Consider the following 21239-nt stretch of genomic DNA (forward strand, 5'->3'; position numbering starts at 1 on the left):
AAATAAGAATATATATCAATTAGACAGCCATAGAATTAAGAAGAGCTGGTTACCTATTAAGCATATAGAAACAGTTACTATGAAGTTAAAGTTATAGTACACAGAGAAACATTTTAGACAGAAAAGATAGATAGCTAAGTTAGATATCACAAAGGCCTTATTGCCTCTGCTCAATCTACCGTATACTTTTGCCCTATGAACAATTTCTGAAAATGTCTAATCATCTGATTTATGACTCTTCTGGTTAAAATAATCTTTGTTCACTATAACTGAATCTATGAAAACTTTGGTCAAAACAATCTTTGTTTAATATAATTAAATCCATAGAAACTTTCATACTTTTCCTGGTTACCTCTGTATTGATTTTTCTGCTTAACTGATCATGCTATACACTTGCAAATGTTGATCTATGCCAAAAAGGACAATATAAAAATCCACTTGTACTTGCAATAAACGAATCAGTGCTTCACCTGCCTCTGAGCTGTGTAGTTGCCTGATCTCCACGCGCCGACGCCTCATAGCACCTTCGGGACCCCCTGGACTCTGCTGCGGCTGGACCGCGGCAGCCCACCAGTAGATGAGTGGATAAAACAGCTGTAGTATATTCACACAATGAAACACTATGTGACCATAAATTTAAAAAAGAAAAAAGAAAAGAAAAGAAAATCTTACCTTTGTGACAGCACGGACAGACCTGCAGAGTGCTTTGCTAAGTGAAATGAGCCATTCAGAGAAAGACAATACCATATGGCCTCACTTCTGTGTGGAATCTAATGAACAAGATAAACTGACGAACAAAACAGAAACAGAGGCATGGACACATGGAGCAGACTGACAGACCTCAGATGGGAGGGTGGTTGGGAGACTGGTGAAAGAAGGTGGAGGAGTTAAGCAATAAACAGAGATTTTGCAATGAGTTCATCGTAGTTTCCCTGTTATTTTTGTTAATTCTCAGTGAGCTCATTGAGCTTCCTTATAACCATTGATTTGAACTCAGTATCTGATAGTGGACTTGCCTCTATTTCATTTAGCATTCTTTCTGAGGCTTCCATCTTAATGCAATTTTCAATTTGTATTTCCCTGAACTAATACTGTTGAACAATGTTTTACTTGCTTATTGGCCATTTAATATTTTGGTTTGTAAAAGGTGTGTTTAATATTTTGCTCATTAACAAAAATTACATTGCTTGTATTTACCTTAAAAAAAAAAAAAAACTTATATATGCTCTGGTGGGTGTGGCTCAGTGGATTGAGCACTGGCCTGCGAACCAAAGGGTCACCAGCTCGATTCCCAGTCAGGGCACTTGCCTGGGTTGTGGGCCAGGTCCCCAGTAGAGGGCGCGCGAGAGGCAACCACACATTGATGTTTCTCTCCCTCTCTTTCTCCCTTCCTTCCTTCTCTCTAAAAAGAAATAAATAAAATCTTTTTTAAAAAAACATATAGACATAGCACGTAGATACAGACAACAGTATGGTAATAGCCAGATGGAAAGGTAGAGGGGCACAAAGTGGGTGAAATAAAGACAGAAAGAGACTTTGCTTGGAGCAAGGAACACACGATGCAGTGTGCAGACAATGTTTTATTGAGTTGCACACTTGAAACCTGTATGTTTTTGCTAACCTATGTCACCACAACAAATTCAATTAAAAATCATTTGATTACAAAAAATATGGAGAAAAATAGATAGAGTGACTAACAGATGCATAGATACCCAGATAGTAGATAAATGGATACATAGGTAGACAGATTTGTAAACCCTCAGATTCCACTATATTTTCTGCTCTAAGTATGATTTTGTTACATTAAGAATGGAGACAACTGTTCCTGCCAAGATGCAGGCGTAGGTACAAAACCTTCGCTTCCTCACACAACTAAAAGGAGGACAACAACCAACCTAAAATCAATAAACAACCAGAAGTGCCAGGAAATCAAACTGCATGGAACTCCAACAACCACAGAATTAAAGAAACAGTCAAACAGAACCACCAGACCGGGAAGGTGACAGAGAGAAACCGCAGTGAGGCGGCGGACTGTGAGGGTAGGGCTGACGTAAGGGGAAACTGAGACTCAGAGGTGACTGTGAACTACGGCGGTTGCTGTGGTGGGAGAAACTCCCAGTGTCACACGAGAGTTCTTTGAAAATTGCCCTAGAAACGAGCAGGTGAGCTGCATTGTTCCCTCTCTGGCCCCTCCCGCACGGACAGCACCGCAACACAGCAAGGAGGTTTGCCCTGCCTGGGTGAATACCCAAGGCCCAGCCCCCTTGCAACTTAACAGGGGCCCGGAACAAAGAAATAGGGCCAAAATGAAAGAACAGAGCAAAACCTCAGAAAGAGAGCTAAGGATGTACACAGCTAAGGCTATCCAGGGCTAAGGATGAGGTTATAGCCAACCTATCTGATGGAGAATTTAAAGGCCTGGCAATCAAAATGCTCACAGAACTGATTGAGCTCAGTCAAAAATGAAAGAACAAGTGAAAGATACCCAAAATGAAATAAAGCAAAATATTCAGGGAACCAACAGTGACAGGAAGGAAACCAGGACTCAAATCAACAATTTGGAACAAAAGGAAGAAATAAACATCCAACTGGAACAGAATGAAGAAACAAGAATTCAAAAAAGTGAAGAGTCTTACAAACCTCTGGGACAACCTGAAATGTTCCAATATCCGAATTATAGGGGTGCCAGAAGGAGAAGAGGAAGAACAATAAATTGAAAACTTATGTGAACAAATAATGAAGGAGGAAGTCCAGGAAGCTCAGAGAGTCCCAAAGAAGCTGGAGCCAAGGAGGAACACACCAAGGCACATCATCATTACATTACCCAAGATTAAAGGCAAAGAGAGAATCTTAAAAGCAGCAAGAGAAAAGGAGACAGTTGCCTACAAAGGAGTTCCCATAAGACTGTCAGCTGATTTCTCAAAAGAGAAAGGGCAAGAAGGGGCTGGAAAGAAATATTCCAAGTCATGAAAGGCAAGGACCTCTATCCAAGATTACTGTATCCAGCAAAGCTTTTGTTCAGAATGGAAGGGCAGATAAGTACTTCTCAGATAAGGTCAAATTAAAGGAGTTCATCATCACCAAGCCCTTATTATATGAAATCTTAAAGGAACTTATCTAAGAAAAAGAAGATCAAAAATATGATCAGTAAAATGTCAACAAACTCACAACTATCAAAAACCAAACCTCAAACAAAAACAAACACAAAAATGAACTAAACAAACAACTAGAACAGGAACAGATTCACAGAAATGGAGATCACATGGAGGGTTATCAGCAGGGAGGGGCAGCGGGGAGAATAGGGAAAAAGTACAGGGAATAAGAAGCATAAATGGTAGATACAAAATAGACAGGGAGAGGTTAAGAATAGTGTAGGAAATGGGGGAGCCAAAGAACTTCTATGTATGACCCATGGACATGAACGAAGGTTGGGGAATGCTGGTGGGAGGGGGGTACAGGGTGGAGGAGAAAAAAGGGGAGAAAAAAATGGGACAACTGTAATAGCCTAATCAGTAAAATACATTTAAAAAAAGAATAGAATAGGATAGAATAAAAGAAAAAGGGCATGAATCACAAGAAAGAAAATCGCAACATAGGTAATTTTATGCAAACTACACCACTCAATTTCCAGGCAACGGAAACACGGTGAAAAAAAGGCCTAAGTTAAATTCGTACAAAACGAAATAGCTAATGTGGGAGCTGATTTGCCTTCCAAAAAATTGGAGAGGCTCGGGATTTCCAGAGACTTGGTGTGCTGGATGGCAAGGTTACCAGGGCTAAGGGCGTGGGGGTGATTGGGGAGATATTGGTGAAAGGGTAAAAACTTTCCTCTAAACATGAATAATTCCTGGAAAACTAATGAATAGTACAGTAAATGTAATTCACAGTGCGGTATTCTGTACTTGAATGTTACTAAGAGAGCAGATCTTAAATGTCCTCATTACAAAACAGAAATTGGAATTACGTGACATGATGGAGGTGTTGGCTAAGGCTACAGTGGAAATCATTTTGCAGCAGATGTGTATCAAATCAACACATTGTACACCTCAAAATTACACAATGTTATGTGGCAGTTATATCTCAATAAAGCTGGGAAAAGTATGATATATTGCAACATAAAGGAGATAGTCAATAGAAAGTTTGATTTGAAATATTTGACTCCCCATACTTGAAGAAATAGTGACAGACTAGAGTCTATCACCAAATTATCTAGCTCCATCTGTACTCTCTATTCACCCATCCATCATTTACTCATGTAAATAGAGATTTTTAAAAAGATTGTATTTATTTTATTTTTCAGAGAGGGGAAGGGAGAGAGGGAGAGAAGTATCAATGTGTGGTTGCCTCTTGCACACCTCCTACTGGGAACCGGGCCCTCAACCCAAGCACGTGCCCTGACTGGGAATCGAACTGTCAACCTTCTGGTTCACAGGCAGCACTCAATCCATTGAGCCACACCAGCCAGGGCAGTTTGGTTTTTTTTCACATTTCCTTCATGTTACCTAAAGTCTTTCATCTATGCCAATCCCATCCCATGTTATATTTAGTTGTTAGTTCTCCTCAGTGTCCTCTTGGCCGTGGAAGTTTCCCAGACTCTGTCTGTCTCTGATGACCTTGACAATTTTGAGGAACAACAACCAGATGTGGTGCTGGGTGCCCCACTATTGGAAGTTGTCTGACGTTTCGCTCATGATAAGACAGGGACTGTGGGTGATTGTGAGGAAGACTACGGAGGCACAAAAAAAAAAAAAAAAAAAAAGCCATATTCTTCACATCACATCAAGGGTGCCTACTATACAAATGAATGTGGGTGTTGACCTTGAGCCCCTGCCTGAGATCGTGTTTGCCAGGTTTCTCCACTATAAACTACTTCCTCTCGCCTACCCTTTCTAAACGGAAGGAAATCACTCTCTACAGCCCACATCTCGGGAGCGGGGCAAATATTCTCCCCCTGCATGAGCTCTCAGTGGTAAGCTTTGTCCTCTGGGTGGCCTGGACCCCGTGTTTCTAGAAGGGTGTACCCCAGATTTCCAGGACCTTATCCCTGCTGATCTTCTTCCACACTGTCACCTACCTCCGTGAGCCCCTGGCATAGCTTCCAAGTTCTCAGGAGACCATCCCCTGCTTTTCCCCAACAGATGGCTTGTGATATTGTGGTTTATAATAAGAAACTATAGTTGGTCTTAGCCCAGTTCCTGGCACAAAAAACCCTTGGGATTCCTAAGTGGTAAGAGTGACAAAGGGTTCTGGATATTCCTAACAACCCCCTGCTCAACCACACCTAAGTTTATGTTAATGAGGTGACTTTTAGAAAGCGCCTAACAACGGGACTGGTTGCCAGGGGGACCAGCCTGGTGAATGGAGGGTTGGAACTTTCAGCCCCACCCTCCAACCTCACAGGAGTGGAGAGTGGCTGGAGGTTGAGTTCAATCCCCAGTGGCCAATGATTTACTCAATCATGACTATGTAATGAAGCTGCCATAAAAAACCCAGGAAGACAGCTCCTTGGTTCTTTTTAGATGTTCAGGGTTGGTGAACACATGGAGATTTGGGGAGAATGGCATGTTGGAAGGAATGCAAGCTCCCAGACGCTTTCCCCACACCTGGCCCTATGCATCTCTTCCATCTGGCCATTCCTGAGTTATATGTTTTTGGAGTAAACTGGTAACCTAGTGAGTAACGTGTTTTTGTGAGTTCTGTGAGCCAGTACACAAAATCTGAGGATGTGGTCATGAGAACTCCTGATTTCTAGCTGATGGGTCAGAAGCACAGGGGCCAACCTGGACCAGCAATTGGCAACTGAAGGCGGGGAGAGAGCCGTCCTGTGGGGCTGAGCCCCTAACCTGGGGGATCTGATACTGTCTCCAGATAGATAGTGTCAGAAGTAACTGAATAAAAATAAAATAATAAAATAATAAAATTAAATTAAATTTAAAAAAAAAAAGAAGTGAGTTGAATCGTGGGACACCCTGCTGGTGTCGCACATGGTCACTGGCAACAGAATCATGTGGCTTTTCTAGCTTTAGCGACCAGATCTCTAACTCTTGAAGATGGTATCTCACATGAGCTTTGTGGGCTACTTGTTTGCTCTGCCCTGTCTGCAAGTTTGTCACAGAGCCTGAGTCTCGTGGCCGTGAAATGGGATGCCCCCAGGTCCCACCCCCCAGCAGTAGGCAACATCAGCCTCTTCCCTTCTCTTCGCATGAATCCAACATCAGTCGCGGGAATAAAGTCTTCCTCATGGCTCACTCTCTTCTCTTTTAGGCTTGTACAGCAAACCCATCCTTTGCATTGATCAGGGTATTTTGATGACAGCAGAAGATATTAATTCCTTCCGGTGTGGTTCAGCACACATCCTGTTTGATGGATTTTCACTGACCAAGAAAGCAGGGGCTGCCCTGCCCCAGCACCAAAGTGGGGGACCCCAGGGCAATTTCACTCTGCATCCTGTGAATCTCAGCTTCTCAGGGAACCGCAGGTGCTACGGCTGGTACAGCAGCAACCCTTATGTGTGGTCAGCCCCCAGGGACACCCTGGAGCTTGTGGTCATTGTAGGAGCCCCTCCTCTGAGGGGCTCCAGCTGGCCATTCAGGGCCTTGGCATTGGGGGCAACACAAAGAGATGCGTGAGGAAACAAGAGCGGGGCAGTAGACAGTCATTGCTCAAAGGATCGTGAAGAGAGAAGCACTTGTCCCCTTCACCACATTTGACTCTCACATCCTCTCCTAGAGTTCTCCACACAGTGTCTTTTAAAAGCACGGGGTCTGCTGAAAAAGGAGAGGTCAGTGTTCAGAATTACCTTAAGGGGCGTTGTTGAGACCACAGATACCTGACACATCCTTAGATGGACCCACCTCCAATTTTCCTTTTTTTAATTTTTTTTACAGATTTTATTTATTTCTTTTTAGAGAGGGGAAGGGAGAAAGAAAGAGAGGGAGAGAAACATCATTGTGTTGTTGCCTCTCATGCACCCCCTACTGGGTACCTGGCCTGCAACCCAGGCATGTGCCCTCACTGGGAATTGAACTGGTGACCCTTTGGTTTGTGGGCCAGGGCTCAATCCACTGAGCCACACCAGCCAGGGCTAATTATGAGCAGCCTTCTTGGTGTCACTTAGCCTCCGCATGGTTGAGTCATGACTTGACATTCATCACCTCCAACAGAGCTTACGGTCTGCATGTGAGGACAGTCCCAGCGAGGAAGGATGGTGTGGTTGACCTCAGAGTATGTCCAGGAGAGACACTCAGGTTTGGAGGTGATCTCCAGATGCCTCTAATCCACTGGGTGACATGTGACACGAATTTATCTTCTTTGGGCCTCGTTCCTTATCTGCAAACTGGTGGAACAAATGCTGCCAACTTCATCAAGTGAGCACGAGGATTCAGTGAACGAGTCATTGCCAGCCCCCCAGAACAGGGCTTGACATAAAGAAAACAACTTTCAAGTCTGGTTAACACAAATATGCCTCGAAAGACAGTTTTATCTTCGGGGTTTTACACATTGTTGGAATCCGTTGTTCCACCTTGAGCGGCCCCATGCACCCAAGGTCTACATTGCTGAGTTCTGTAGCAAATTGGGGGAGTGGGGGACTAAGAATTACTAATAATATATGCTCTCTCCATTTCCACACCGACATTAAAGACTTACTATAAAACTACAATAATCAAGACAGTGTGGCCCTGGCTGGTACGGCTCAGTGGGTTGAGCACCAACCTGAGAACCAAAGAGTCACTGGTTCAATTCCCAGTAAGGGCACATGCCTGGGTTGTGGGCCAGGTTCCCATAGGGGGCGTGTGAGAAGCAACCACACATTGATGTTTCTCTCCCTCTCTTTTTCCCTCCCTCCCTCTCTCTCAAATTAAATAAATAAAGTCTTTTTTTAAAAAAAGATGGTGTGATATTGGTAATAGACAAATAGATGAATCGAATAGACTAGAAAGCCCAGCAGCAGACCCACACAAATATAGTCAACTGGTCTTTGACAAGGAAGCAAAGGCAAGGCAATGAAGCAAAGACAGTCTCTTCAACAAATGTTTCCAGAACAACTGGATATCCACCTGCAAAAAGTAATAATAATAATCTACACACAGACCTTACACCTTCACAAAAATTGACTCAAAATAGAACAGAGACCTAAATTTGAAATGTAAACTATAAGGCTCCTACAAGATAGGAGAACTTTCTTACTATTCCAGGGTGTCTATTTCCTCGCTTCTTACCCATTCATTGGTAACCTTACCCTCATGCTATGGATGAAGTTTACGTTTAAAAAGATGAGAAATTTGGTGGGGGGAGGAATGAATGTGGGAGGTGGGGGTGGTGGGTAGGGCGGGAGAGAGTAATGGGAGGGGGGGAAATGAAGACAATTATAACTGAACAAAAAATAAAAATAAAAAAGTAAGAAGATGAGAAATTGGCCCTGGCTGGGGGGTTCAGTTGAAGCGTTGCCCCGTACACCAAAAAAAAAAAGTTTGTGGATTCAATCCTGTCCGGGCACGTACCTAGTTTGCAGTTTTGACTCTGGGTCAGTGTTCATATGGGAAGCAACAGATAGATGTTTCTCTCTCCCTCTTTCTCTCTCTCTCTTTCTCTCTCTCTCTCTCTCTCTCTCTCTCTCTCTCTCTCTTTCAGATCAATAAGTATATCCTCAGGTGAGGATTTTAAAATAAAAATTAAAAAATAAATTAATTAAAAATCAAAAGATGAGAAGTTGTGCTGGCTGGGTAGCTCAGTTGGGTAGGGCATCAGACCAATACACCATGGTTGTGGGTTCAATCCCTGGTCAGGGCACATACAGGAATCAACCAATAAATGCATCAATAAGTGGGACAACAGACGATGTTTTTCTCCCCCTTCCTCTCTCTCTCTCTCTCTCAAAATCAATAACAAAATTTTAAGATATTTTATGGAAGAAGAGAAAGACAAAATGTCCCATGGGTCTGGAGACATCTCTTTCATCTGCAGGCGAGCTTGCCCCATTGTCTCCTTCAAAGGAGCTACCCCTGCCTCCCCATCCCCCACACACTGGTGTATACCTGTTTGCACAGGCTGAGTGTGTTTGAAAACATAGCAGATATGTAACCAGCTTCCTCACACGCATGGCCTGTGGTCAACGTGGAAATGGGTGGGTGGCCCTCAGTTCTCAGTCACTACTTCCTTGATGAGTTCTTCCTGCGTCCTCATCAAGGCTAAGGTCTCCAAATCATGAAAAACAGAAAGTTGGCTTGAAGCATTCGACTGTATTCTTAGTGAGTCCTATATATTGGAGGCCCCAGTATGGAAGGATAAGACAGTAGCAATCAGGCGACCCTGGAGCCAGAGAGAGCAGAGCTTCCGACTTCAGGTCAGAATCTGCCTAGGAGTTGGATTGACATCCAAGGTATCATTTGAATCAGGACTGGACATCTCACTTTAGCCTTTCTTCTCTAGGATAGCTTCTTTTTTTCTTTTTTTAAGATTTTATTTATTTCTTTTTAGAGAAAGGGGAAAGGAGGGAGAAAGAGAGGCAAAGAAAAATCAATGTGTGGTTACTTCTAATACACCCCCTACTGGGGACCTCACCTGCAACCGAGGCATGTGCCCTAACTGAGAATTGAACCGGCAACCCTCTGGTTTACAGACCAGTGCTCAATCCACTGAGCAACACCAGCCAGGGCTCCAGGTTAGCTTCTACACAAGATGTTATACATACATGAGAATGACGTCTTCCCTCAAAATGTAAATGGGAACAGAAGGAGACTTTGCTTGGGGTGAGGGGCGCATGATGCAGTGGGCAATGTTTTATTGAGTTGTACACTTGAAACCTGTGCGCCAATAAATTCAACAAAAAAAAAAAAAACCACTGCTAACAAGAAACACACTGAAGTCAAAAAAAAATTTTAAGATGAATGTAATATTTAATACTAATTTTTAATTTTATTATATTTTAATATTTAATTTCTCCTGTATACCAGACTAAAGCAATGTATTTATGTAAGAAACAGAACATTTTTTGCTTAAAGAATTGCATTTTATTGAAATACTGTAACAAATCTTTTTTTATCTTATCATTATCCTCTCACTTTTTAAAAATATTTTTTATTTACTTTTTTTATTGTTGTAACAAATCTTTTTAGAAGATGGAGTTAGCATTCTACTCTGATGAAACCAGTTGACTTATCCAAGCACTTATGTGCTGTACGCAGGGAGCCAAGGTTAAACACGCTTTTTCTTTTTTCATAATTCTAAGATTTTGGCGGAAGTGAAGCAGGGTGCAGCCAAGAGGAGGGCCCCAAGAAGGGATTTGTAATGGGGTCCAGGACTGGGAGTGTCCAGGAAATATTAGAAAAATGTATGTAGGATGTCCTCACCCCCACAGGCCTGAGCCAGGGGGGATGGGACACATGGAACAGGGCCATTCAGAGCTGTTTTGGGTAGCAAGAGCTTTGCAGCTAACCCCAGGCACAGTCATTTAACATATCTATAACCTTTAACTGGTTTCATAGATATGTTAAGTAGCTGTGGCCCTGCTTTGAGCCAGGGAGATGGGAGTGACTTCCACCCAAGATGGGTCTGGGAAGCAACTCCCCCTGGCTACAGGGCCTGCGTGAGAGCTTGGAGATGATTGGCTCCACGCCATGGGGCCACACCTGCCCAGACTTACTATGGCAGCCCAGTAAAGCTGGAAGAATACGGGGATGCTGGCAGGTGTAACTGGCTGTAGGAGGAGTCAGAAATGGGGCTGCAAAGGAAGATGGGCACTGAGATTTAAACCTAGGCCCGGCAGCCATAGAGAGGAAGAGACCACGCGGCTCCAAAGTAGTAGGGAGGACCAAAAGGTTTTGGGGAAGGAAAGAGGAGACCATGCGGCCCTGAAGGAAGGAGTGAACCACGAGGCTCTGAAGCAAGTAGATAGATAGAGGTCCATGTGGTTCTGAAGTGGGGAAAAGGACCACGCGGTTCTGAAGGAGAGTAAAGAGGACCACGAGGTTTTGGAGTGCTTCTTCTTGCCACGCGGCTTAGGCAGCAGGAGAGACTTTGCAGCCATAGAGAAAGGGGAGAAAGGACTCTTGCTGCTGGGCCATGAGAAGGTGCCGCATGGCTTTGGATTAACTGGAGATTGCAGCAGCCACCCAGCTGATGGTGCCGGGAGCGTGAATCACGGACTTCTACTTCCTTTCCTGAGACACGGTACCCCGGACTGGGCACAGGGAGAGGGAAGGACTGTGCATCTGTGGGTATTCTAGAGGACTTTAGTATCTTATTGAAGACATTAGGTCATTATTCTAAGTTTGTGTAACTTTCAAATAAACAATTCCTTTCCTTTTCACCAGTTTCTGGCATTGAGAGACGTCTTTCCTCTGGCGGCGGGCATTGCGAACCTAGCAGGTGGGCGTGGGGGAAGGAACCTCCAGAGACAGAAAGGGGGAATCCTTTCTGTAATAATTTATCGTGAAGGAACCACCCCCCCCTTGCTCTGTAACAGAAGCACTGCCCCACCCCTTCCTTGGGCATAATGTCCACATTTAAAATTTTAGACATTGAGGTTCAGGCGGGGAAAACGATTGTCAGAGCCCTGGTTCAGCCTCAGAGAGGATCAGATGGTGTTGGGAACCGCCCTGCCTGGTTTCAGAAGCTATAACCCCCTATGGCTAAGGCTGAATAAAGAGACCTGGGGACCATAAACCACTAAGGAGACAAAGCTTATCTCCCTGGCAGGAGCGCCGCCTGTGCCCACTTTACTTTCCCCTGCTTGTCCCCAAGTATGACCAGTTAGCCAATGACAGGTAAGATTCCTCAAGGGAGGGATGACCTAAGACAGGCATGGTCATGAAGAAGCCTCAGGGAAGGACTTGGGGGGCTATAGAAAAAGGGGGTGATGGACCCTCTCCCCTCGGCTTTGACATAGCCTGAGTCCTCATTCTGTCTGCAAGAAGTCTCCTAATCTCTTGGTTGCCTTCCTTCCCCTGCCTGACTTACACCTGAAACAATGCTGGAGGTGGGTGTGGCCCTGTGCTGGAAAGGGCAGTTTCCCTGGGGCGATCAGGCCTAAGAAAGAATGCATAAAATCCTGTGAAACCTGCTTTGCTAATACCCTCAATTTAAATGGTAAGGGTCCAAGCCTGAAACGAGCTTGTTTCCCCAAAGTTTTATGGCCCTTTAGCTATCTGACCCTGACTCTAAATAAGCCCTCATAGTTCTTTGAGTGTTATCTCTTGTTTGATCCTTACTGCCTGACAGTGATTGAGCTTTACATAAACACCCTGTATTCCTGCGCAAACTGAACCCAATGAAAGCCCATTGAGGAAAAGGCTCCTGGCCCTTCTCCTTTGAGAGGTCAGCCACCTTTCCTCCCCAAGCAGATCCTGTCTTGGTAGACTTACTCTCATCCGTGGTGGCCAGAGGTGGGGGAGGGGGGCCCTGTGGGCGGAGTCCCCCCACAAGATGGGTCCTGAGCACCCTGCCCCTCCTCACACCGCAGTGTCAGAGCTGGAGGAAGAGCGGCGAATGTTCTTGTAACACAGTCACTGCAGAAGTCCCATGGCGACAGGTGCTGGGCTTCACACACCACATCCTGTGCTACTTGGGCTGCCAAGCTCAGTCTCCACCCTGCTGCCCCACATTCATGGACAGACTCTGCTATGCTTTCCACGTTCACTGCCCTGCTCAGCCTCGGTGAGCTCCCACATGGAAGGGAGCTGGGATCCAGGGTGCCTGGTGCGGCAACATGTCTCATTATTCCTATCTTCCAGGGCTGTGTCTGTGCCAGTGGATCAGCGCCCAGAAACGTGAGTCCTTCCTCCAAAAGCCCCCTTGTCCCTCTTCTGGGTTCAGACTAGGCGTGCTGTCCCATTTCAAAATGAAGGCTCCAACCCAGAAATGAGTTTCCGGTGGGGCAGACCAATGCATCCACCTGAGAACAAGTGGCAGAGGAGGCAGGGGCTCTGGCTGGTTAGAAGGGCTTGAGGCTATAGGCTGGGTAGAAATGAGGGTGGGGAGGGGCTCCCTCTGGAACCCCAGCCTCCAATTCCCTTCCAGAGACCCTCTCGAAACCCATCATCTGGGCCAAGCCTGGTTCCATAATTCCAAATGGAATGGCGGTGATCATCTGGTGCGAGGGGGCTTACGGGGCCATTGAGTATCAACTGGATTTTGACGGATATCTTTCCACCTTGGAGAGACCGAACCCCCCTGGAATTACAAACAAAGTCAAGTTCGCCATCCGGTCCATGACTTCACACACTGCAGGGCAATACAGGTGCTTCTACAGAATGGGGGAGCTCTGGTCAGAGCCCAGTGACCCTCTGGATCTGGTGGTAACAGGTAACTATCCCATTCTCTAGCCTTTTGTCTCTTCCAAACCTCACTCTGACACTGTTTGTCGTGGGGGACAGGGGTCTGATCACTGGGGGTGATCAGGGGTATCTATTGATCACAGGGCACAGGGGTATCTATTGAAAATTATCTCTATGTCCTAGGACAGGATTTGTCTTAGGTCATGTTCTTCAGGTAAGAGACTCTGAGGTGGATGTTTGCACGCAGGGAGGATGACTGGGGAGTGTCCTCAGAAACAGCACCTGTTATGGGTGAGGGACACAGACTGGCAGAGGAGGCTGGACGGTGATACTTAGTCTGAACCCAGCCGAGCGCACGGGAGACTCTCGACCAGAAATGGCCCTTCAAAGTAGTCTCAAAATGCTGCTAGGGGACCCCAGCATCAAGCAGTGATCACGTAAGAACCATTCCTAAGGAAGTTCCAGACAGATGCCCTTGCTCTTGTAGCATGTGTAGTCTTTATTTTTTTAATCCTCTACTGAGGATGTGTTCATCAACTTTAGAGAGAGAGGAAGGAAGGGAGACAGAGAGAAACAGTGATCAGTTGCCTCCTGTACACGCCCCAACCACTGATTGAACCCACAACGTGCCCTGACTGGGGATCAAACCTGCAACCTTCTGGTGTATGGAGTGATGCTCCAACCAACAGAGCCACCTGGCCAGGGCAGCACTGGTGTTATTGCAGGAGAAGACAGGCCACCAGTCAAAGTCCAGATACATAAATCACTTAGATAGCGCCTGAGGAGAAAATGGCGGCATAAAAAAAAAAAGACAACATAGAACAGAATAACAAGGACTGGGAGGGAGAATAAACTTGGGCTTTCTTCACCTGAGGCATGTTTACGAACTTAGGTAAACGTGGAGTCACCTGGAGTGCTGGTAGGACACAGGTGGCTCTAGCACGCCCACATTCCAGGGATCTCTGCTCACAGTCCCAAAAGGGAGAAATGGCCCAAGTGTCTCTTGACAAATGAAGGGATCGACAAAATGGGACCTACCCATACAACAAAGTATTATTCAGACTTAAAAAGGAAGGAAATTCTGCCCTGGCCAGTGTGGCTAAGTTGGTTGGAGTGTCTTCCAGTAAACCAAAGGTTGAGGGTTCCATTCCCAGTCGGGGCACGTGCCTGGGTTTCGGGTCTGGTTCCCAGTCAAGGCACAAATGGAAGGCAACCAATTGATGTTTCTCTCCTGCATCGATGTTTTTTCCTCTCTCTCTCTCTCTCGCTCTCTCTCTCTCTCTCTCTCTCTCCCCCCTCTCTCTAAAAACAATTAACATATTTTTCAAAAATGAAGGAAATTAAGAACAAACTGACAGTAACTAGAGGGGAGGTGGTAGGGTATAATGGGGGGAAGGGAGAAGGGTTTTCAGGAACAACTATAAAGGAGACATGGACAAAACCAAAGGCAGGTAGGATTAAGGGTGGGAAGTAGAGATGGCTGGGGTGGGTGGGAGTGGTGGGAAGAAAATGGAGACAACTGTAATTGAACAACAATAAAAAAAAAATTTTAAAGAAGGAAATCCTGACACGTGCTACAACGTGGGTGAAGCTACCCTTGAAATAAGCCAGTTACAAAAGGGAAGATTCCTCTTGTTGGAAGTAACTGGAGTCCTCAAACCCATAGAGACAGAAAGTAGAACAGTGGGTGCTGGGGTGGGGGAGGGAAGAGGAAGTTATGGTTTAACAGGGACAGAGTTTCAGTTTTGCAAGATGAAAACAGTTCTGTGGATGGACACTGGTGAGCGTGGCCCTTCACATCACTGAACCATAAACTGAGAAGTGCTTACGATGGTAAATTTTATGGTACATGTATTTTACAACAATTAAAAATGATGATTTTTTACAACATGGATGGCTGCCCACCCCTGAGTCTCTGATGCAATGGGTATGGGGCAGAGCCTGGAAGTTTGCATTTATTTTTCTTTTTACCCTCAACTGAGGACATGCTTATTGATTTGAGAGAGAGAGAGAGAGAGAGAAACATCAGTTGCCTCTCTCAGGTGACCAAACCCACAACCTAGGCATGTGCCCTGACCAGAAATCAAACCTTCAGACTTTCTGTTTATGGGATGACGTTCTAGCCAACTGAGTCACCTGGCCAGGTCTGAGGATTTGCATTTCTAACAAGCTTTCAGATGATGCTGATGTGGCTGGTCCTAAGGACCAAATCCCAGAGGGAGGGAGAGAGAGACTTGCCTGCACACCCCTGAGAGCTGCGGGAGTATCTCAGTCCTGAAGGGGGAGACCTCAGTGGACACAGCCACGACTGAGACACACTTAGGACACAGAAGAGAGCGATAGTCTGGGGAGTGATTCCCGGTCTTAAAGACCAGGGGTGGTGGGAGGTGCAGAGGCAGGTAAAGATGCCCTTCACCTTCAATGACCTTCTCTCACAGGAATGTATGACACACCCACCCTCTCGGTTCAGCCCGGGTCTAAGGTGACCCCAGGGGAGAATGTGACCTTCCATTGCCATCTGAAGACTGCAACAAGCACATTCTTTCTGCTCAAGGAGGGGAGACCCAGCAGCCCACAGCGCAGACATGGGGAATTTCAGGCAGAGTTCCCCATGGGGCCTGTGACCACAGTCCATTCGGGGGCGTACAGGTGTTTTGGTTCTTACAGCAACTACGTCTGGTCTTTCCCCAGTGAGACTGTGGTGCTCCTGGTCACAGGTGAGGAAACCCCCAATTTTCCCCCATGTCTTCTCGGGAACCCCCAAGCGATGAGGGACAAGTAGGGAGATGTAGACAGGGTACCTGCCCCCAAGGCCTCTTTCATGTCCATTTCCTAGAGGCCAACGTGGTTGTTCATGGGGATGAACACGAGATAGGGCAGGGAGGGCATAGAGAGGAGGTGGGAAGACCCGAGGAAACCCCAAAACCCTTACTTGTGTCCTTGTCCCCATTGCCAGGAGGTGTCGGGGACACCAGCCTTGCATCCACAGGACAACCCTTTTCTGGTGAGTAACAGGGAGGATATCAAACCCCCCCATGACCTGTGGGTCCATCGGTCCACCACACACACCCTTGCCCTTGGAGCACTTGTGTTGTTTTGCAGAAGACAGACCATGAGTCAAAGTCAGGGCACGTTAATCAGTTAGGTAGCTCGTGAGGAAGCCGTGGTAGTGTGGGGGAAAGTCAAAACAGTATGCATGGCACCGAGGCGATGGGGAGGGCCAGGGGCAATATTCAAGAGAGAAAGAGACATCTGAGCAAATGCTGTGGCTGTTGGGAGAAAGAAGCTTCCCTTTTTTTTTTTTTTTTTAAGATTTTAATTATTTATTTCTAGAGAGAGGGGAAGGGAGGAAGAGAGAGGGAGAGAAACATCAATGTGTGGTTGCCTCTCGTGTGCTCCCAACTGGGGACCTGGCCTGCAACCCAGGCATGTGCCCTGACTGGGAATTGAACCGGCAACCCTTTGGTTTGCGGGCCGGCACTCAATCCACTGAGCCACACCAGCCAGGGTGAAAGAAGCTTTTAGAGAGAGGAAATGCCCATGCATGTGCCCTGTAGCAGGTAGGTGTCCAATGGGATTAAAAAAAAAAAAACCTAACAAACGAGGAGGGCAGTGGGACTGGAAATCATGCCAGATGGGCATGAAGAGGGGCTAGGAGAGCTCATGTGGGATCTTGAAAAAACAGCAAGACTGAATTCTACTGTGTGCAAGGAAGAAGTGGGAAAAGAGGGAAGGGTTTTCAGGAACATGTCTAAAGGACACATGGACAAAACTAAAGGGTGGGTAGGACCAAGGGTGGGAAGTGGGGATGGCTGGGGTGGGTGGGAGTGGTTGGCGGGGGGGGGGGGGGGAATGGAGACAACTACTTGAACAACAATACAAAAAGTTTAAAAAATGAATGGAAAGATTTTAAAAAAGAAGAAAAAGAAGTGGGATTAATTGACTTAGTGAGGAAACTGAGGCTTAGAGGGAAGACAGGCCTGACATGAAGACAAACTCGTATTAATCCCAGTGCTGAATTCTTGCTCACATTCATCTGCCTTTTAACTCTCCCATTCTGCTGGTCCAGTCAAGCCACTGGGCCCCGAGGGTGGGGTGGGGACCTTGCAAAGCAATGCAGAAGGTCGTGGGGTGTATCCCAGGAACAGAGGCTGGAGTGCAAGAGGCCAACACCATCTCTTTTCCTCACTTACCACTTTCTTCACTGTCTGCAGATGCTCAGGAGCCCTCCTTGCTCACCACAAAGGTGACGGGATTCCAGAAAGGTAAGCAGGCCACCAGGCATGTGGCCTGGACAAGAGATGGGATGAGATGACACCCCTAGGCTCCTGTCAGTGATCACCGTTCTTCTGGTCCCAGGTCGTGCCATCTGGGATCACCGGGCTAACACCATCCTGCGGGTGGGCCTCGTTTTCCTGGTCCTGGTGGCCCTTGTGTGTCTCCTGGCTGAAGACTGGCTCCGCGGGAAGACGACGGAAGAGAGAGCCAGTGGGGCTTCGAGTCAGGAGTGCAGGGTAAGGTTCAGGACCCAGAGAGCCCTGGACAAAGGACAGGGAGATGCAGTGGCCATCAGTAACGCTGAACCCTGACCTTGACCTTGGGCCACATGATCTCGGGGTTTGAGGGAAACCAAGGGGAGTGTGCGCGGAGTTTGATGCACCATCCTGGAGGGAGGGGGAAGGGAGGACGAAGATGCTCAAGTTCTTCTGCAGGCAGATCCCACTGTCTCCCAGAACTCTAGGTTCTAAGTATTTTTGTTGTTGTTGAATCTATTAGGTTGACATTGATTAATTCAATTATATAGGTTTTGGGTATACAATTCTATGATACATCACCTGTATATTGTATTGTGTGTTCACCACCTCAAGCCAAGTTTCCTCCCGTAAGCATTTATTCCCTCTTTTCCCTCTCCTACCTCCCCACTCCCCCCTTTCCTCTGGGAATCACCATACTGTTGTCTGTGTCTAGGAGGGTTGCTTTTTTTTCTTTCTTAATCCCTTCACCTTTCTCACCCAGCCCCAATCCCCCCTCCCCTCGCACAGCTGTCAGTCTGTTCTTTCTATCTATGCCTCTGTGGAATACTACTTGGCTGAAAAAAAGGAGGAAGCCTTACTCTTCAGGACAACATGGAGAGACCTGGAGAGTGTTAGGCTCCATGAAATAAGCCAATCAGAGATGGACAAGTACCATATGATTTCACTTTTATCTCACATGCGGTTTTAATAAGTGCTCTTTTCTATCCCTTCCTGCCAGGTCCCTAGAGGGAGGAAGGAGGGAGGGGGAAGTGAGAAGGGTGGAATGGCCGATTGTTTGATATAAAGGTTTCCTGGAAACACACACAACATTTCTGTTTACTTGTCAATGGTCAGAACTTAATGGCTTGACAGGCAAGCTATACAGGGGAGGCTGAGCACTGTAGCCCTTGCTCCAGGTGGCTCTGCGGCTGGCTCAATACCAATAAAGTGAGGAGTAATGTAATGGAGTTGCCCTAGATCACTGCAATCTCTGTTACAAGTGCCTACTATGCGTCGGGCACTGGTGAAAGTATCACACACTGAGGCAGACGTTATCCCTGACGTGACAAGACTTTGCCAGGAGTACAGACTTTAAAGAAGCAAGTCAATAAAAAGGGGGTGAGTCTTGTGATAGAGGAAACACAGAATGCCCCTGGAGGCCGTTCCTGTGCGATATTCCGTTCTGTAGACCTGGAGGAGGGGGTACAGGTGACGTCTGTTGATGCAAAAGGTGACCATGGTCCCAACTCATGCAAAGTCTGAGATGCAAGACAGAGGGTGAAAAACATTCAGCTGTACAGTTGTCTCCCACCATTTTCCTCCCACCACTCCTCCCCACCCCAGGCATCCCCTCTTCCCACCCTTGATCCTACCCTCCTTTGGTTTTTTCCATGAGTTTTGATTGGGAGAGAAAGAGTGGGCGATGCTGAGCAAATGCAGGAGACAGACCAAGCGTGGTCACGGGTCCCACATAATACGTGCACATTTTATCCTGGAGGCAGTGAGAACTCATGAAGCAGTTTTATCGAGGATGCAATGTGATGAATTGCGCATGGTATAAAGAGCCTTCTGGTGGGAGTGAGAAGAATATATGTGGGAGAGAGAAAAAAACACGGAGAAAAGAGAGAAGAGCTGAAGATGGATCGTCTGTCTCCAGGGTTGACAACCAGGGACATAAGGATGCCACCAGTAACCCAGAGGGAGGTCCAGCTAGGGGTGACGGGCACACAGTCTTGAGAGCTGGTATACACATATTCTCCACCTCTGTTCTCGTACTTCGAGATTTCCTTGATTATTTGGGGAGCTTTAGGTTTCAATGTTAACTTTAGAATGTCAGTTTTCACAAAATACCCACTGAAGTTGTGCGTGAGAGTGTATTAAAGCTACAGACGCATTTAGGGGGAACCACCATCTCGCCGATCTTTCAGTCCATAGAAGATTCAAACCATAGATGTGGTATGATTCGCTATTCAGTTACATGCTCACTGATTTCTCCAGATAATACCGTGTAATCATCTGTGCAGAGAATGTGTCCACCAGATATGCCCACAGCAACATGACTCTTAGGATTATTTATGTATTTATTTTTAGAGAGAGGGGGAGAGGGAGAAAAACATTGATGCGCGAGAGAAACATCAATTGGTTGCCTCTTGTATGAGTCCCAATCAGGGATCTGGCCCACAAACTGGCATGTGCCCTGATCAGCAATCGTGACCTTTTGATTTGCGGGATGATGCCCAACCCACTGAGCCGCACCAGTCAGGGCCACCATGACATGATTTTTATTTTATGAGCGGTATCATTCTTTAAATAATGTTAGTGCTATCGTTGGTTGCTGGTCTTATGAAATAAAATCGACTTGTGTCTGTTGAATGTGTATTCAATGGTCTCACAAAGTTCACGTCTTGATTTTAGCAGTTTTAGGTTATGTTTAGTTCAAAAACGTTTAGGGTTTTTTTGTTTTTTGAACATTGATTTTTCACAGTCTTATTACTTAGAACATCTGGGACATGGATAAGTAGGAGTAAAGACAGCAGATATCCTTTTCTCAGTACCAATATTGGGGGGAATATTTTTAATATTTCACCACCGTGTAAGCTAGTCACTACAATGTCTTGTCAATATTGTCCCAGTTAGAAAACTCCTTTGTATTCTTGTGCTAAGCTTATTTCCATCTGAAGATAAGAACAGACTCAATGAGACTACTCAAGAGGCCCCCACTTTATTCTAGGTAAAAATTGATAACTACTCAAAGAAGGTGGGCACCCCTGACATATTTTAGGCACAGAAGCCAGACTTCATTTTGTTTAGAAATAGCCTTGGCTGGTGTGGCTCAGTGGATTGAGCACCAGCCGGCAAAACAAAGGATCGCTGGTTCGATTCCTGGTCAGGGCATGTGCCTGGGTTGCAGGCCAGGTCCCAGGGGAGGTGGTGCATGAAAGGCAGCCACATATTGATGTTTCTCTCCCTCTTGTCTCCCTCTCTTCCCCTCTAAAAATAAATAAAATCTTTAAAAAAAATTTTTTAAAGAAATGATGGCTAAGCATGTGGCCGAGTCAGAAAAAAACCCTAAAGTTTGTAAATTGAGCAACTGCGTGGAGGGAGGGGACATTTTCCTCTAATTCGCACTCACCCATTGGTGTGAATATGGCAGGTAAACCGCGAGAGGTACGGCAGGAAGAAGATATTTGGAGGCAGAGTCAAGATGCAGATTAGGGGTTCATCTTCCCAATCTGAACTATGTTTCAATTGAAATATCACGGACCTGTAACACTGTGTAAGTTTAAGTTGTGCAGTGTGCTGATTTGATACATTTATATATTGTAACATAATTGCTATTGTAGCGTCTGCTAACCCTTCTATGGTGTCACGTGGTTACTTCTTTTTTTGTGGTGAGACTAATCACGATCCGTCCCTTAGCAACAATAAAATATTGTCATCTCTCTTCCTT

The 21239-nt window shown here is 46.0% G+C and overlaps 1 protein-coding gene across 2 annotated transcripts; it reads left to right on the plus strand.

Moving 5' to 3' along the window:
• Nucleotides 1-12382: 12382 nt before the first annotated feature.
• On the plus strand, nt 12383-21239 carry NCR1 (natural cytotoxicity triggering receptor 1). Of its 2 annotated transcripts, none has more exons than XM_045203526.2 (8): nt 12383-12654; nt 12732-12767; nt 13018-13302; nt 15713-15991; nt 16231-16278; nt 17489-17539; nt 17634-17788; nt 19291-21239. In XM_045203526.2, the coding sequence occupies exons 1-8, from the start codon at nt 12621-12623 to the stop codon at nt 19291-19293; spliced, it is 891 nt and encodes a 296-aa protein (XP_045059461.2). In that variant the 5' UTR covers nt 12383-12620; the 3' UTR covers nt 19294-21239. The 2 variants fall into 2 exon arrangements, with proteins under 2 accessions (XP_045059461.2, XP_045059460.2); XM_045203525.2 differs by having other exon boundaries at nt 20943-21239.

The sequence above is a fragment of the Desmodus rotundus genome, chromosome 12, assembly GCF_022682495.2.
Source record: "Desmodus rotundus isolate HL8 chromosome 12, HLdesRot8A.1, whole genome shotgun sequence".
NCBI lineage: Eukaryota > Metazoa > Chordata > Mammalia > Chiroptera > Phyllostomidae > Desmodus > Desmodus rotundus.